At 41.8% G+C, this 18850-nt stretch overlaps 1 protein-coding gene across 7 annotated transcripts in view; it reads right to left on the minus strand.

The window, feature by feature from the left end:
- The window catches only part of LOC119722962 (ubiquinone biosynthesis O-methyltransferase, mitochondrial-like), a 31791-nt gene extending 21446 nt beyond the window's left edge, over positions 1-10345 (minus strand). The window contains exons 1-2 of one of the 7 annotated variants that reach the window (XM_038193392.1): positions 10327-10345; positions 1859-2165 (exon numbers count right to left, since the gene is read on the minus strand). In XM_038193392.1, coding sequence (XP_038049320.1) covers positions 1859-2076 — 218 coding nt within the window. In that variant the 5' untranslated portion in view covers positions 2077-2165; positions 10327-10345. Of the gene's footprint in view, positions 1-1858; positions 2166-4005; positions 4012-9976; positions 10112-10326 lie in introns of those variants that run through there. The other 6 variants (XM_038193388.1, XM_038193393.1, XM_038193389.1 and 3 more) reach the window with 6 other exon arrangements.
- Between the last annotated feature and the right edge of the window lie 8505 nt (positions 10346-18850).

Consider the following 18850-nt stretch of genomic DNA (forward strand, 5'->3'; position numbering starts at 1 on the left):
TCTCCCATCTACCACTTTATTTTCTCTTTACAATACTCTCATTCTCCCCTATCTGAACTACTGCAATATTGTGTGGGCACGCACAAGCACTAACAAACTTAAATCTCTTATTACCGTACAGAAAAGGGCTATTCGTATGTGCACACTGTCCCATCCTCGTGATCACACAGCACCCTTGTTTGCCAGATTACACACACTAACAATCACCGACACTAATAAATTTCAAACTGGTATAACAATGTACGAATATACTAATAACCTTCTTCCTCTCACTTTCTCCTCAAATTTCACCTCAATTAACGATATTCATCAATACCATACTAGATCACATAATAACTACTACATCCCTCTTGCACGCACATCATATGTAATGAACACTCTTCGTTTTTATGGACCTCGTCTATGGAATGGACTCAGTCAGTCTATGAAATCGCAGTCCTCTGTTGGCCGATTTAAAACCACTTTCAAGGACCATCTTACGGTATCTCCCAGTATATAGCATAGTTTGCTTCGTCTTTTGTTGGTTTTTCTACATTCATACCGTTTGCTTTAATTGTGCTTTCTTTTGCTTGCATCATCCATTTTATAAACTGTGTCGTTGTATCACTAGTATGTTTCGTATGTCCATCTGTAAAGTTTATTAAGTTTATGTCCACATCGTTTGTTTGTCTGTTTTCATTGTTTTGTGTTTTGTCTTTGAATTTAGTCTTCTTTTTTCAGTATTGTTTATATGTATATATATTTTTTTGTTGTGTTTAAGGCATTCCGTTTATAAGCTCCGGCTTCTTGTGTAATGCCTCCACTTAGTAGTTTTTATGTAACAATTGTTTTGTTTACTAAAGTGCTTATTCATGTGGAAATAAATGTTTCTGAAAAACTTATTGTTGGACCTAAACATTCCCTGACAAAAGTCTGCTTATTGCCTTAAAAAATATCCAACTTGATTTAAGACAATTAGGCTAGTTGACAGTAAACATTTCTTGGGAACAAAAAATATTTTATGAAGTTGCAGAGTGGTAACAGCATCAGACTGGAATTTACTGTAGGGAGAATTCAAATATTTAGATTTTTTTTTAAATTGTTATACTGATGCATATTACTACCATCAAGCAAATTACTTGTAGTACAATATTTAGTGGGGGTGTTAAACCCAAAGCAAGCATGATGACGTTAACACTCGAAAAGGCACCCTCTAGAAGCAAGTCAAACAAAGAAGTTTTTACTTTATACGTTTGAAGTCACTTTACAAAATTGTATCAAATTGCCAATAAATATCTGTTCAGCAAACAATAAATTACATTACAAAGTTTCAAAGTGGTTACGTCATCAGGGGAATTTGAACAAGTGATTTTTTAATTCTTTTATCAATTGAAAACATCATTCGGCACCAAACAGCGATGATTGTTTCACAAATATAACATCACAGCTGAGGTTAGATGTAAAATTAAGGCTTTGTGTATGCATTTATTTTACATCCAACTTCAGCTGCATACTAGACAAGTTCATGTGATTCTTATTTTCGATAAAAGAAATATGTTGTTTTTTTTAGCTTAAACTCGTATTTCGTCAATTCTGCTTTTTCACAGTGACTTTTTCATAACTGAAATGAAACTACATACAACAAAATAGTTTCCTGAATTGTAGGTCATATCTCAGTCATCTATTATCTGATTTTGAAAATTAAAACAGCTATAACCTCAGATTCACTTCTTTCAATCGACACACACACACGTACAAAAAAAAGTGGCTTTCAAAACCTTTTTGTAAATGGTGTGTGGTATCTGTACTTAGAAGGCTCCCTGCAAGTACATTTACAGTAATTAATGTTAATTGTTATAAATTGTAAGTCTAGTCCTACCTTCTTTTTCTCATGGATGTCTTAATACTCGCAGTGTGTGGTAAAGTTCCAGTTCCTCCAGTTTTTTGCTGAGAGAAAATAGAAAATGTGCTCTCTCCACACACATTTCCTGCTGTAGATGAGAACGGATGAGTTCTAGCAATAGCAGACTCTAAATTTTGGCAGCGTTTTTGGACAAGGGGAATGCAGTGACGATTCACAATGAATAAGAACTTCATTTTTTACATGTACAATGATGTCCAGTGGAAATGTGTGGTCACCCTTCCGAAATTCTGAGTGCATGAACATCGATGACGATGTTGAGAATCTGCGCATAGAAATTAAGAAAGAAGTTAGAACAAATTAGAAGCCTAGCTGGCGTACAGGTACAATGGGAAAATTATATAGAGATCAGTGGCCTACATCAACAAGGCTTGTAACTTAGCCCCATAAATGTGGCTCAAATACTGGACTCCACATTGATTGTAAGCCACACAGTGGTGATAGCTACATATGAGGAAAAGTTGTGTTTAACTTGTTTAAGGAAATTGAATTGGAGCCTTGTTTTTTTTGCTTCATATTCACTACCGAAGATACAGGGTGCGTCAAAAAAGCGGAACCCAAACCCCCCAAAATATATTTCATATTTAAAACAAGTCAGGTGTGTTTACAAACACAAATGCCCCGCAACCGTGACTGTTTCCATGACATAACACCACTCTAACATCAACTTACATGTACCTTGGTCAAATGGAACGTTCATTGACAGCATTAGTGTCTTCTGTAGGTTTTATATGAATTAATCCCTAATCCCTATGATCTCAGAATAAATACAAGATTTCTATTGTTTTAGCCACTGTGACCTTGACCCTTGACCTTTCGACCCCCAATGCGATAGGCTTCTTAGGATTGCCAAGGACAATCCACAAACCAAATTTGAAATTCATATGTAAAGTATATCTCAAGTTATCACGCTGACAAAATTTCTTTTGTTTTTGCCACTGTGACCTTGACCCTTGACCTTTTGGCCCCAAATGCAAAAGGCTTCTTAGGATTGCCAAGGACAATCCACAAACCAAAATTGAAGTTCATATGTAAAGTATTTCTCAAGTTATCGCGCTGACAAAATTTCTATTGTTTCAGCCACTGTGACCTTGACCCTTGACCTTTTGGCCCCAAATGCAAAAGGCTTCTTAGAATTGCCAAGGACAATCCACAAACCAAATTTGAAGTTCATATGTAAAGTATTTCTCAAGTTATCGCGCTGACAAAATTTCTATTGTTTCAGCCACTGTGACCTTGACCCTTGACCTTTCGGCCCCAAATGCAAAAGGCTTCTTAGGATTACCAAGGACAATCCACAAACCAAATTTGAAGTTCATATGTAAAGTATTTCTCAAGTTATCGCGCTGACAAGATTTGTCCGGACACACACACCCACACACCCACCCACACCCACACCCACACACCCACCCACCCACCCACCCACCCACCCACGGAAGGACAAGGCGGAAACAGTATGCCCCTTCGGCTTCGCCGCGGGGCATAAAAATATGTAGCACCAAAAATAATGACTGAAAAGCCAATTTCATAAACTACTTTTAGAAAATTACTGAAATTGCTCAATTAAATGCAATGACCCTAAAATCTCTTTCGTCCAAATATGCAATTTCAAGAATCGTCGTCACAATTGTCTTCAAACATCACAACCCCAGTTTAAAAGTTAAAAATATTAAACAAAGTCCTTTTGAAGGCCATTCTTGTAAAACTTGTTGATTTTATAAATCATATTGTTTTCCTAAGCTCGGTTGTTAATAAAGATATTGTGTACTACAGTTGTTGACAAGTATTCTTTGTCATTTTCTTTGTTGTTTCAAACAGTGAGAACACACAATAAATTGCTTTGTTTTGGACAAAACAGGTTTTAGGTTCATTGCGTTTAAATGGTGATATTTTTTTAACGGATTGAGCATGCAATTTCAGTATTTTTTCATTTAAAAGTAGTTTATGAAACTGGCTTTCCAGTCATTATTATTTTACATATGCCCCTTCCGATTTGCCGCGGGGCAGAAAAAAAAATAATAAAAAACAGGAAAAAAAACAAGCAGGACGGGTTCTTTTCAGAACTAAACATCTACTGAGCAGCAGTTATCCCCACATGGTGTTACCGCAAACTGAAATGATACAACAACAAACAAAAAACAATTATAAGCAAAAGATAAATAAAGCTTTGCATGGCGGATGACATAAAAGTATCTAGACAAAGTCACGGGCAACACCCTGTGGAAAGAAATCCCTTCTTGAAGAAGTGTGTAGTAACTTCAAGGATGCACTCACAAGGGATTCTGTCTTCTAACTTCAACAGGAGATTTATTCAACACCCGAGACGAATGACATGTATGTACTGAGAAGCGCCATGTTATGAAAACAAGAATCAAGAGAGGGCGCTGTCGATATATGAATACCGCAATGAATGAATATACAAATACCGATACAGCAGGTTATGACATTCCTTCCCCTTAAGAAAGAACGCTGTCTCTAGAAATTTCAAGACGCATGTTTTAAAACCTAATTCAAGAGATGTAAACATGAGACTACAAATACCAATAACCGAGTCCAAAACTAATTTTTATGTTATTTGTTAAGTGTGATTACCAATAACAGGCTCCTGTTAACAACTTAGACCTTAGGCAGACTGAAGGGTCAAGCAGCCAAATGTGAATTAGCCAACCAAATAATCTTTAACATAGGCAGGCGGTTTCCTTTCACGTGTCAGCCTACATGTAGGAGTAGGAACAGCTTGAATGTCCTGAGTGACTGGTTCCGCTGTGACTGGTTTCGGAAGTGGTTGGTTGTCCCTGGGGCCCAATACCGGTGGGATTGGTGGCAGGACATCTACCTCATCCCGTGGTTGCTCAGACAAAGGTGGTTCCGCACTGGTTTTAACATGGCAGTGTTGCTTCCGTATGATCTTGGTGACGTCTCCATACGCGCCCATCCTCCATCTGAATGATGAATGAAACTGGTCCTCTGCACTCCATGATACGTCCCGGATTCCACCTGGCTCCACTACTGTGGCAGTTGACATCCTTGGCAAGCACCAAATCCCCTTCTACAAACAGGCGATCTTTCGCGTGCACATCATGTTGCTCTTTCTGTTTGGCCTGCTTGTAGCTGACTGTCTTTCCTACATCAGGTGTCAGGAAATCCATGTGTGTAGTGAGCTTTCTGCCCATCAGTAGTTGGGATGGAATTTCGTGCGTAGTGGAGTGCGGAGTGTTGCGATAGCGGAAACAAGAACCGAACCAGCTTTGTTTCGATGGTGCCACCTTCCATTTTTCTTAATCCATCCTTTACTGTCTGCACAGCCTGTTCTGCTAAACCATTTGATGCTGGAATGTAGGGGGCTGTTCGGACATGTCTGATTCCATTACGCTGGAGGAACTCTTGAAACTCCGAACTTGTGGAGATCCCCGGATGGCCCTCATGGAGCTGGCATAGAATGGCCTCCCTACCCTGTGTGGGAACAACCACTCTTTGTACCTCGATCTTAATCATCGATGTCTACTTGTACCTCAGGTGGTGTATCTATTTATTTGGAGGCCGTTTTGAGGGTGAAATCTGATGTTTTTGTTGGGCAATGTCGGCTTTTTGGGTCAATGGTACTTCTGGAATCAGAAGGCTGCTCGTCAGCCTTCTGGCATGCTTCTTTTCAGGGATCAGCCGCTTTGGATTTTGGGCAGGCACCTTGATAGACGAAATTCCTTTGTCTGGAATTCCAATTTCTGAAACACAAATCCACACCAAATTTTGTTTGCTTGATCCATAACTCTGAACTTTTTAGCACGATTGACATTTGGATCGTGGGACAATTTTTTTGGTGGAAAATCTGAGTTTTTACTCACCAGCCTCACGTCTTCGATCCAAAAAATGCACGGTTATGTTCAAGTGTGTATTTACGTACGTTGCGCGTGCGCTGATCTTCACGTGACCTCAGCAGGTTAACTCTACATTCGGCTCGGCCATTTGGGATGGAGGGGAGATTGTATGCTTTGCATCACGCAACAGTACATAATACGTACATCATTTTGACGCGATGAATATGCTACGCTGTATGTATGGTTACAAGATGTCAGTTTTGGTGGACTGTTTTTACATTTGACAAAAAAGGAAGAAAAGATCCATCAGTAAACTAAAATACATTCTGAATCACGGACTGAGCAGCCGGCTGTGCAGCTGGCCAGGCACGGCATAAACGATGTCACCGGCACAGTGGCCGACTGTGGAAGGACAGGCAAGCGTTGACCGGCTGGCGCTGGGCAACGGTCATGGTGAGCGGCGGCCGGTGCTGGGGGTACAGCGCCGCTAGCTACAGGCGCAGGCCTGCGGACGTGACACGATACATCATGCTGTGTATCATACAGCGAAAAAAAGCGGCAACATTCTCGATCTCTTTCTTATTTATATAAGCAATTCCAATTTAATTCAAAATAAAAACTAACAAGAAAGAATTTCACAAATATTTAGTTGAATTGTCAAAAAAAAATTGGGGGAGGGGGGGTAATAAGATGATGTAAAACAACACTGCAGACTATTCCTTCCTCCGTGAATGAATGAAGGCTAAGACTATTTCTGAGGGATTCCAAACTTTTAAACAAAACTTAAACAAAACTTTGAAGTATTTCCCAGCAACCGGGCCCAAACGTCCAAGATTATATCGATCATTGATAACCTCACACCTGAAACAGTTTCCAAAGGTAATGCCGATGGACGACCGTGTTGCATTTTTCCCGAGTTGGTTACGGACCGAGTTGGGTTACGGACCGAGTTGACCGGCACCCGTAGTTTACAAGCCATGTCTAGACTCTCCATAGACTTTGTACACAATAAGGTGTTTCACGGTAATATGCGCCCGGGGCAATTTTACATGCGTTGCTGTGTACGCATCGTCATTGGAAAACTTTGGCGCTTTCAATGGCTATCGTTTAGTGTAGGGCCCGGTTCCTATAAGGGAAAAAAATCCACTTTAAAATTATTAGACCGACTATGCCAACCAAACTACATGTAATTGGCGACATTCTCAATAAACAGGTATGCATGGTATGTCATAGATAGAGGGCATGGTTTTGATTTTTTGAGGGAAATTTGGGGGTAAACTAATTAAAAGTGACGATGACAGCACGGCGACAACACGCGACCCAAAAATAAAGATGGCTATCACCGCGCAATGTACCGTGAGCACACACGGCGCGCTGAATCGCAAGGCACAAACCGCGTAGGATAATCGCGATTTCTACCCCAAGAAACTGTTCAAAATAGCAAAACAGGTGTCTTTAGCATGGAAAAAAGTCTGCTTTTGATTGTAAAGGTGATTTTTGAGCAATAAAAAACATTTCTGACTCTAATTTGATCAAAACAAAACAGGGGCCCTTTTCATCATGCGGTCATTTCAAAATGTACCCAGGCTCAGTGTTTCCCCTGCCCAATCAAACGTGAGGTGGCCCACCTCGCTACTTTCAGTGACCACCTCGCTCAATTTTTGCCAATATCACCACCTCGCTGTGAAGATTGGCACAAAAGGAAATACTGATCTAAACCTCTTTATTTTGTGTAATTTATGAGCATATTCTTGACTTTTTTGCATCAAGAACTCACAATTTCAATGTGTAGACTGAATCATTGTGCATTTTTGTGAGCGGTACATCTTTTCAGTTGGCCAGACTGTGTAAATGTTGTTTCAATCATCAATTTGAAGTTTTACCACCTCGCTCAATTCATTAGCCAGGGGAAACACTGCCCAGGCTGCAACATTTTTTTCCTCTTTCCTAGTCCCACTAACTGGGGTGCTAGAACTCCTTTTTTGACACTTGCGAAGTTGGTCTGTCGTACTAGCGTCCCAACAGAAGCATTCTCAATCAATGTTTCAATTTCCAAAGTTCACCATAAAACTCCCCAAAATCATGCAAAATACTTGACAAAAATACCTTTGAAAGCACCTACTGGCTTCTCCACATGTCAAAGATGAAGTAATGTGGCTTCGATGATACTCGCGACTATTTTTTGGGTTGCAAATCTGTGAAATTCAACCACTATAGCACAGACATCATATAACAATCATTCAATAATGTTTTGGCTGTTTTTTTGCAATGCATTGTCTATGCACGTATAGAGTAGGGGACAAGAACATGGCCCGAGTCAAAAAACAAACTCTGCATATAGATCGGGGAATGCAGCAACGACTGTTTCATGATTTGGAAATTGAAACATTGAGAATGCTTCTGCAGTGGGACGCTAGTATGACAGACCAACTTCCCAAATGTCAAAAAAGGAGTTCTAGCGCTCTAGTTAGTGGGACTACCTCTTTCCTTATGCTTCTGTAAATGAAGTAGTGACTCCTTAGCTGGCTACGAGGTGCATAGATTGAGTGGCGGGGTATTCTGTGATTTTGGGTCAACTCGTACCCGAGTTAAATCGTACCCGAGTCAACTCGTACCCAGGTCAACTCGTACTCCCCACTTTTTGGGGGAGTACGAATGGATGGTTAACAAAAACTTCAGATTTTCCTCAAAATGTACCACTACAAGTACACCAAGGCCTAATGCCATTGAAAAACGGCAAAGTTTTGATATTAACTGCGTGACGGCAAAAACACAGTGTACGCACAACCACTTTGACCGGCGAGTGCGCGCACACGCCCGGAAAAAATGATGTCACCGTGCATGGTGCGATCACGTTGACCGGCAAGTGCGTGCACAGGCCTGGCAAAACAAAGTCACCCTGCCCTGCACGGACAACCGACAAAATCCCTCATCTTCCCGTTCGTTTCACAGATTTTCTTTTTGAAAACAGTCAACTATTTTGAGCTGTGGGTACCAGTTCACTTGGGTACGAGTTGACTTGGGTACGACTTGACTCGGGTACGAGTTGACTCGGGTGCGACTTGACTGGGGTGTGAATTTTGGGCGATCATGTAGTGTACGGCCCGGTTCCTAGTATAAGGAAACGAAATCCACTTTAAAATTATTAGACCAACCAAACTAGTTGGCAACATTCTCAATAAACAGGTATGTCATCACTGGTCATAGACAGAGGCCAGGGTTTTGATTATTTTAGGGAAATTTGAGTGTAAAATGACAATGACAGCGCGGCGACAACATGCAACCCGAAAATAAAGATGGCGATCACCGCGCAATGTACCGTGAGCACACACGGCGCGCTGAATCGCAAGGCACAAATGCGCAGGAAAATAGTGATTTCTACCCCAAGAAACTGTTCAAAATTGCAAAAGGGGTATTGCTAGAATTGAGAATAGTCTGCTTTTGATTGTAAAGGTGATTTTTGAGCAATACAAAACATTTTTGACTCTAATTTGATCAAAACAAAACGGGGGCCCTACACTACACGATCGCCGAAGTTTGGGCAATCATGTAGTGTAAGGGCCGGTTCCTATAGTATAAGGGAACAAAATCCACTTTAAAATTATTGGACCTACCAAACTAGTTCAGTAGTTGGCGACATTCTCAATAAACAGGTAGGCCTATGTCATAGATAGAGGGCAGGGTTTTTATTTTTTGAGAGAAATTTGGGGGTAAAATGACAATGACAGCGCGGCGACAACACGCGACACGAAAATAAAGATGGCGATCACCACGAGATGTACCATGAGCACGCACGGCACGCTAATCGCAAGGCACAAACCGCGCAGGAAAATCGTGATTCTACCCATGCTAGTTGATACCCCAAGAATCTGTTCAAAATTGCAAAACGGGTGTCATTATTAGAATTGAGAAAAGTCTGCTTTTGATTGTAAAGGTGATTATTGAGCAATAAAATACTGGACTACCTCCGTATATCACTCACAGAGCCACGTATACGGTCTGTGAGCAGAGCGATCCCATTGCTAGGGGAGCCGAAAATTAATTAAAGATCGAAATTATTTTGTCAGCAGAAAATCAACCCAGCTATAGTTAGACCCTAGTCCCACTAACTGGGGCGCTAGAACTCCCTTTTTGACATTTGGGATGTTGGTCTGTCGTACTAGCATGACCATGATGACTAGCGTCCCACTACGGAAATATTGTCAATGTTACCATTTCAAAGTTCACCACAAAAATCACGCAAAATACTTGACAAAAATACCTTTGAAAGCACCTACTGGCATTTCCACATGTCAAAGACGAAGAAATGGGGCTTACTTTATTTCCAACGTTGTTTCCAATTATACTAGTAAACCCTGGATAGGAAACTTCCTTCCTGCATCCTGCAGCTGATTCGATACCGCAATTGGCTAGAAATGGATTTATATCGTGTACTTGGTGTTGTTATTCACAACGTGCAGTACGTGTTTTCGCGATCATTCGTCCACGCCTTCTCGAAAATATTCATTTCCTTTCCAGTTTGTTAATATTAATATGAAATGTGATACTGCATGTTGTCTCGTTAAGATCGTAACAGTTTAATTAAAATAAAATCATGTTTTCGTAACTCACGCCATGCTCGCGCTGCGACAACCTCGTCCCCAGGGTGTCGAGCAGTACGCGCCCACCACTACCTGCTTTACTATTGGAAACGCGGTTGGAAATAAAGTAAGCACTGGGGACGAGGTTGGCGCTGCGACGAATTGATTCTGTTTTTACCCCAGACACCGCATACAAAAACAAACGCAAATGTAACGCGCAGGCAGGTACCAGACTGGGGTGAGAGAGCAGGTAGTGGTGGGCGCGTACTGCTCGACACCCTGGGGACGAGGTTGGATGTACTGATGATGTTACGCCCCAACTATGGCATCGGTCCAACCATTGATCTCCATTCGCCTCGTGGAATAGAACATTTTATAACACCTCACCCACAGATTCTGTGTCTTGATTGGCCGAGAGCGAGTCACATGCACATGTTACTTTCTAATTTTGCTATCTTTCTGTGCACGGCCAAAAGTACTATGCGCATAGCAACCAAAGTACTATACCATTAGCAACCAAAGTACTATTTCCACGGCGTGGTATTTGTGTGCAAATGCATGCTGGTGCGCGCGTTGCGCGTTGTGCGTAGCGCGTATTATTCCAAAGAGAGCGCGCCGCAGACTTGGGTTCAAACATTTCGTGAAGGGTTAGTTTTTAAGAGAGAAATACATTTTCCACCAATTTTGTATTGAAATTGAAGTTTATTTCAACTGTGTTCAGATTTAAATAATGTAAAATATTAAAATCAAGCAGAATCTGTGGGTGAAGTGTTATAAAACAAATATTGAATGCTTTATCTCGTGGTGAAGTAAAACTAGCCTCCCTCGGTGATCCATGGACCATTCTATTTTCCCTTGGCTTCGCCTCGGGAAAATAGAATGTCCATGGATCACCTCGGGAGGCTAGTTTTACTACACCACTCGAAGCATTCAATATTTGTATACAATCTGTCACCTCATGAAATTATTCTTACCATGGAGATCAATGGGTCCAACTATAGTTGGGATCGTCCGAACTATAGTTGGGACGGTCCCAACTGTAGTTCTGCAGTTAGGGGCAAGTTCGCGCAAGGACTATAGTTAACCATTGGTCGACTAACGCTTGCCGACGATGGTTAACTACGCTAGTCGACTATTTGGAACCAACCTACTGGGGTTGGTTGCTTCGCTGGTAACCATAGCCGCGCGCGTTCATAACGTACAGCAGGGAGCCAGGATCCAGACGTTTTGCAACGACATTTTGACCAGCGTTCGACTAGAGACGTTCGCACTTTGCTATTAGTGCGCAGGCGTAAGGTACGTCACAAATCAACCACTAGTCGACTAATGGTCCTTGCCCGAACTTGGCCTAGGCTGGCCCAACTATAGTTGGGAGTCGAGGGCGGAGGCGCGCCGCTGCGCGCCTAGCTAGCTGCATGCAGCTTAGCCTTTCGTCAAGGCCATCGTGGCTTAACTTGCCGGTGTGGACGGTAATTCTGTCCCCGGTAAAAGTGTCCGGGGGACAGAATTACCTAGGTAAAAGTGTCCCCCCTGTCCCGTTAATTCTGTCCCCCTCCAGGTAATTCTGTCCCCTCCAGTTAATTCTGTCCCCCCTGGTTTTGCACGCATAAGTTGTTATATTGATGTTATTATAATGAATTCAGCGCACAGGGTATACATTTTTAGATTTTTCCACCCTTCATCAATGATTATCAAAATGAAATTAACGTTTAGATGTTAATCAACCGATATATGTTTCTGCAAGAAAGCAGAAAAGGCACGCGTAGTAATACTCAACCTATCGCTAGCGCGCGCACGCCCTCCGTAGGTGCGGTACACTCGCGCGCACGCCCACCATGCAAATCGCTCGCTCCCGAAGTCGTCATCAAAACTGGAGTTGTGCTTTGACGTAAGCACCATTCCCGAATTTAGCAAGGCGCCGCGCAAAAACAGTTAATAACTTTACTAATATACAGTCTGGGTGCTAGACTTGTGACGTTGCACGGGGACACATTTACCAGGGGGGACACATTTAACATCGTGCAGGGGGACAGATTTACCTAGAGGGGGACAGGTTTACCTAGGTAAAAGTGTCCCCCCGGACAGATTTACCGGGTCACGACCCGGTAAATCTGTCCGGGGGGACACATTTACCAGGGGGGACAGAATTACCTGCCACACCGGCATTAGACAAAAGGATGGCAAATTTCCAAACATACCGTTTTTTCGTTTTTCAGTTTTGTAAAACGGTCAAACGGTATTAGGTCACAAAAAACAATGACCTTTTTGTTGTTTTTCTTGATTGTTGAAAGCGATAAACGGTTAGTTGCTTCATTTCAGAGTGTTGTTTTTCAAGAACATGACAATGAAAAACGGTCAATAGTCCTGTCGACCATTTTTTGATTTAAGTTCGGCAATTAAGCAATGCGCCTAGGAATGTTAATGCGTCCTCATGGGATCGAGTCATTGCCTGGGACCCAAATTACCCTCCTCACATTTCGTTCTCACGACATAGTTTTCGAACTGGCTATTGAAAAGCCGCGCCTAACTTCAATTTTCTTCAAATATCTGCAACTTCTTCAAACGTATTACCATCCTGTATCCATTGTAAAAAGTAATGTGCTCCCTTGAAGTTTTCCAGCGCCATTTTTGCTTGCAACTCTTAAGCCCCACCAACTGAATCGCGTGAGAAGGGGTCAGGGTCATGCCAGGAATCACACCACGCATTATGCCGAGGTAACACTTTTTCATGTAAAGCATGGTCCCCCTCCATCCCCCTTGCCCAGCACCACAAAATACACCACGGACTGCTCACTATGACACTGACATATAAAAAAAACAGTCTGTAATTCAATACTGACCGTTTTGCTGTTTTTCAAAGTTATTTGTGTAAAACTGTACTCATTGATCGTTATGCTGTAATGAATTTTATTAAACTTATAAAACAGAGAAACCGTATGTATCTTAATACCGTTTGACCGTTTTACAAAACTGTAAAACGACAAAACGGTCAATGGTTTGTTTACTGTTTTTTATTTGAGGAAATGCAAAACGGTAAAACGAAATAACGGTATGTCCCGGGATTGGGGATTGATAACCCGGGGCCGCGACAACCCGCCGCCGCGAAAGGGTGTTATCACGACTAACCAATATCGCCCACGGACTTGTCAGAACTAACAACGTCTAGGGAAACTCGTATTGGTTGTGTAATGCGCGCGCACCTCTGTGCAACTTCACTGGGCAGCTCTTTTGTTATCTGTAGTATGTGTATAGCACTGAAAATTGACCGTAATTGCCTGCAGAAGTCGCATGCGCATTAGTTTCCCCCATTTTTTTTGGGGGGGGGGGGAGATTTCAGCGGATTCCCTAGACGTTGTTCTGACAATTCCGTGGGCGATATTGGTTGGTCGTGATAGCGCCTTCTTGCGGAGTTTAGAAGTTTAGATGTTTTTTTTTTGCAATGCATGTATGAAGGCAAAGCGCAGACTGGAGCTGACAACCCTCTAAGTGTTTCCAACTATATATTAAGAATCTGAGGATGAAGACTGTATGTACAATAGCATAGTGGTACGAGTCATCGTCCACAGACCGCGGGGTCCGGGGTTCGAAACGGACCGTGGTGCATTGTTTTGGTTTTCAATACACGCGCTCAGTCATTTACTTTAAGAGTCTTAATTTCCCGTCGTCAAATACCAACCGACCTTAGCTCAATCAGTTAAGTCACCGGCTGGGACTGTCTGCGAAGTCCAGGTTATGCATCTACTCATAGGTACGGGGCTCTTTTGCTGTCTCGGCAGCAAGGCATAGGGTGTCGCCTCGTTTCCTCCCTTAACGGTGCTTGGCCCTCCGGGGTTACATGGATGGACAGGGAAGGAGGTGTGGTGGGCCGGGGAATCCGAGACCCAGGAAGAGCCCTATATGGGAGTTGGTAACCAATCGCGACCCCTGAATGCTTGGTCAACACCACATAACTTTTTGTTTTTCTTTATCTCATTATTTTTTTTCATTGTCGAGGATTTAGGCCTATAAGGTACAGTAAAAACGAAAAGGTTTTCTTCAAAAAGAAATTCGCCCTTAACATTTTTCCAGTTGGGCTACTGAAACAGACTCTTAATTTTAACAAGCCTGCATGTTTTTCTTTTAGTATCTCTTATAAACAAGATTGTACACACATGTAAAACATGTATCCTGATACATTTTTGTCAGTGATTAAAATAAACAGAGCATTTTTTTACACTAAACAAATAATAAAATAAGACACAAATTGATGCAGGTTTGCTTTCTGAATTGAATGATTAATTTCTTCTGGTCTTTTCATCTTTGCCATAGCCCAATAATAATCACTGGCCAGCCGGGCTACTTAGTCTTGCCGGTCCCCGATAAAGTCGAACCCTGAATATATGAAACAGCTATATAAACATTTTAGTGGAAACAGAAAATGATCCACGATCACAATGATCATCTCTGCCTGCACGTGTCCCTATTCGCTACTGGGTTGGTGGGAAGCAAATATTGATATAAAGTGTCTTGCCCAAGGACAAATACACTACACTATATCAAGGCTGCTTGTCAGGACCGGGACTCAACTGCATTTCACTCCACTTGGAGTCTTGCTATTGCCTTTTTGCATCCTCTGCTGCACTCCAGCAAGATTAAGGCCCAAAGTGAAGGCCGCAAAAATCTTGACAAAAATAAAGGCTTTTCTACAACTTTGCGGAAAAGCCAAACATTCAAACACTAGGTCTATACTATAGGCGAATTCAGCGAAGGGTTGCCTAACGTGGAGGAAAATATTGACACATTTACTCCGTAAATAAAAATAATTTGACGCAGACATAATTATCATCAAGCGATTGACGCCCTTGACTACGTTACCAAAACAGAAAATTGTTCGCGAACAACTTTTCGCACATTTAACACCAAAAACAAACTGCGCTTAGGCTTGACCGTTAAACTTGAATAGCGACCTCAATAAACTCGAAGTCATCACTGTACAAATATTATGTAATCAAATACAATTCTTTCAGTGATCACAACAGCAAAGAACCCCGTCATCTATCTTTAATCATGATATGAACACATGTAATTAACAGGAGCTGTTTCGGCGAACTACGTCGCCGAAAACGGCAAATTATGCGCGAACTACTTGTCATACGTTTAACCCCAAACCAAACCTGCGTAGGCTTGACCGTTAAACTTAAATACTGCCCTCAATTGACTGAGAGAGTCACCACAAATAATCGTCATTGAACAATGTACTCGTAACAGAATTCTTTCTAATCACTTACAGTACCCAGGAATTCGAACACGCCTAACTTTCTCTTCCAATATCAGGCGTTACACTATTGACAGCGCACTCTGTTACGTAATGTTTTTAGCGCGTTCATTGTTACGCCATGGAGGAATAAGTTCCTCCATGGTTACGCCGAATCGCCTATTCAACTTCTCTCTGGATGGAGGAACCGCCCCTCTCTCACACTATTCTTCTTTTGTTTCACTTCTTGCAATCAACAATTCGTTGCATGTCGCGCGACGGTTCAGTCCGGCATGGTACTGGTCTCGCGCCCACGTAAGGCCAAATCCAGGACACAGTGACTATAATAGTAGAGTGGGCCAGCCCTTTTCCCCCGAAAAAAAAGTGGGTCCAAAAATGTTCCGCCCCAAATTTGATATAAAAAAGCAAGGGGGCAGTATTCATGTCATCGGTGCATGGTGGCGCAATTTTAATGTTGTACGCAGGTGGCTGCGTTTGTTTTTGTTTTTAAAGAAAGAAATGGATTTGGTGATTTCCTTTTTGGGGGGGGGGGGGATTCCCCCCCCCCCCAATTTGCACAAGAGTTTAACCTGTTGAATGTTTGGACCAACATCGGTCTACAATCCATTTTGCCCAACGTTTTTACATGATTGTCCCTAGTCACCTGTGGCATCTTGATGACAGAGCCAATTGGTTTTAACCGATTTTTTTTCTCATTAAGTAAAATTTTAGCAAACTCCAAATGCATGCAGGCCTATTTCACTTTATAAATCTTGAGGTTTTTTTTAACTCCCTATAATTATGCGATGGAAGTAATTGATGCGTGCTTTTGGGCCTACACACAGCTGCGATTAACTGGGGAATTTTTGTTTCAGGACATAAAAAGTTCATTATATTTTGGTACAATTTTTTTTTTATAAGCTCTTGCGGAAGCTATGAACCTATAACATCCCTGCCCAGTTAATGAACAGTAGGTTGTTGGGTAATTTAGAAGGGGCTTGGAAAGAGCATGCCGGGGCGTTTCTGTTTTAGTTTCAATACTGTATCTCGCTTCCAATGCAACAGACCCGAATACCATCTAAATACAGGTTGATCGGGTCAAGTGGTGTGTGCCCCATTCGCTCTTTGTATCGCGATGTTGGAACAAAAGCGGACTAGCTGAACTGGCGACTTCGCGTTCAAAAAAGTTACGTAACGGCAGGAGAAGTGCGTTGCACCTAAAAGTAAAAGAAAGTATTAAGTAACGTTTCCATGGTGAACCATTGTGAACGTATAAACACTGCCTTATGGGGTGCCGGAACAATGGGAGGTACCCCATAAGGAATGCCCACCGACATGCGGGGTACCGTTTTGGTACCCCACAAGTTTTTCACGAAATAGATATATGGATTTTACTCAAAAACTAGGAATTTCCAAGGTGGGTTGGAAAAAAATTTAGTACACGAGAACAAAGGAAGTCCCCAAATACTGCAAGTGAGACTTGCGCAATCCCCTGGCATGCTGGCAGCTTCTTTTTTTTAATAAAGTCAGTGTCCCTAACCAAAATGGAAGATTTCTATTGTTTTAGCAATAGTGACTTTAACCTTTGACCCGTCGGCCCCAAAAGCAATAGGCTTCTTGAGACTACCAAGAACAACCCACAAACCAAATTTCAAGTTCCTAAGTAAAGCATTTCTCAAGTTATCGTGCTGACAAGAGCTAATCTAACCAAAACATAACACAACTGCAGACACCCACGTTTGTTTATGGTGGAAATCGATGATTTCCTTTTGTTCCTCTTCCCTTTACCTTTGTTTGTATACTAACTTTTTCGCAACAGCTCTCATTGGTTTTGTATACGTTTTCCAACGGAGGGGTCCTTGATTTGGTTCCTGTCCTCGATTCACCGATGATGTTGCACGTGTGTGTCCTCGATTTACACCATAAACAAACGCAAGCATATATACAGACATACATGTTGTACATACCTAAAGAAACACACACAGAAGGAATACATTCCGTGTGGAGTCATTTCTTTGTTGTCGTGTACTAAAGTTTTCGAGTTTAAAAGTATACTTTCAAAATGCTCCTATTTTAACCAGAATGAATTTCCTGAGCAGAAATTTTGACTTAATATCCCTTAGGCCTACACAAAATACTTCAATTTGCAACACATCAACACACCTCAATTGGAAATACCTAGTTTTTGAGTAAAATCCATATAACTGATTCGTGATAATCTTGTGCAGACACATTCACCTATAGAAATTGCTCTTTTGAGACGTGTACCATCTTTTGCTCCCTGTTGTTTACATGTCTCCATAGGGTTCCGTGCAACACATCCCTATCGCAATATCTCCCTCCGGCTTACAGCCAGGGGGATAAAAAGGGAGAAACACATTGTCCAAACACGTCCAAAGATGTCTCGTAAATGACGTGTTTTTTTTTAGCTGCTCCCATCGACGGAACTTGCAATATGTGTTTTTAAGACACCATAAAATAACAGCATTGATAGGGAGCGTAAATAACACATTCCAATATATTTTGTTGCCGTAGTATTAATTTCATCAGATTCATATCCTACATCCGATTCAACTTTGGCTCCCATAGCAAAGCGCACATGTAAACAAAGCGTGACGTCATTATGTCTTATAGGTCTTTTGGGCGACATGCAGACACTGAGTTAACAGGCATACACCGCCCAAGCACAGGTTAATAAAAGCCGGTATAGGCCTATGCCCCATTCGCTCTTGTATCACGATATTGGAACAAAAGCGCAGAAGTTGAACGGGCAAAGGCTTGATTACATTACAATAACTATACCTTTTGAACAAAAAAATTACGTAACGGAGGACTCTGCGAACAGTACCTATGTTTCACGACGGGTGCAGCGCATACTGTTCGCAACTCCTCCACGGTGAAACCAATGATTTGATCCTCTGCAAAGAAACTGGTGAACAATCGTATTCGGAAACAAAGCTCAAGAGTCACTCGCACGAGACCGAAACTCGCCCCGCAGTCTTAAAAATAAACTATACTAGGAATAGACGACACATCGTGACCATACCAACATAACATGCTCCTCACAAGTCATGCTCATAGTCAGCTACCGTCCCTAGACTATGTAATAATAATACGGGCACTCGTACGGTGAGGCGGGCCCGCCGCTTTCAAAGTGCCTTAGCAAGATACTTTTACTTTTTATACGTGATAAAAAAAAACGACGGTGAAAATCGAACCTGATGTCTTACAAATGTTAGCTTAAAATTCTACAACAAAATAAATTAAAAGCAGACACAAGGTTAAAGTGAAAGGAAAGAGGAATTAGGACATCGAGTAGTCA

Source organism: Patiria miniata, unplaced genomic scaffold (assembly GCF_015706575.1).
Source record: "Patiria miniata isolate m_02_andy unplaced genomic scaffold, ASM1570657v1 HiC_scaffold_16, whole genome shotgun sequence".
NCBI classification, from domain to species: domain Eukaryota; kingdom Metazoa; phylum Echinodermata; class Asteroidea; order Valvatida; family Asterinidae; genus Patiria; species Patiria miniata.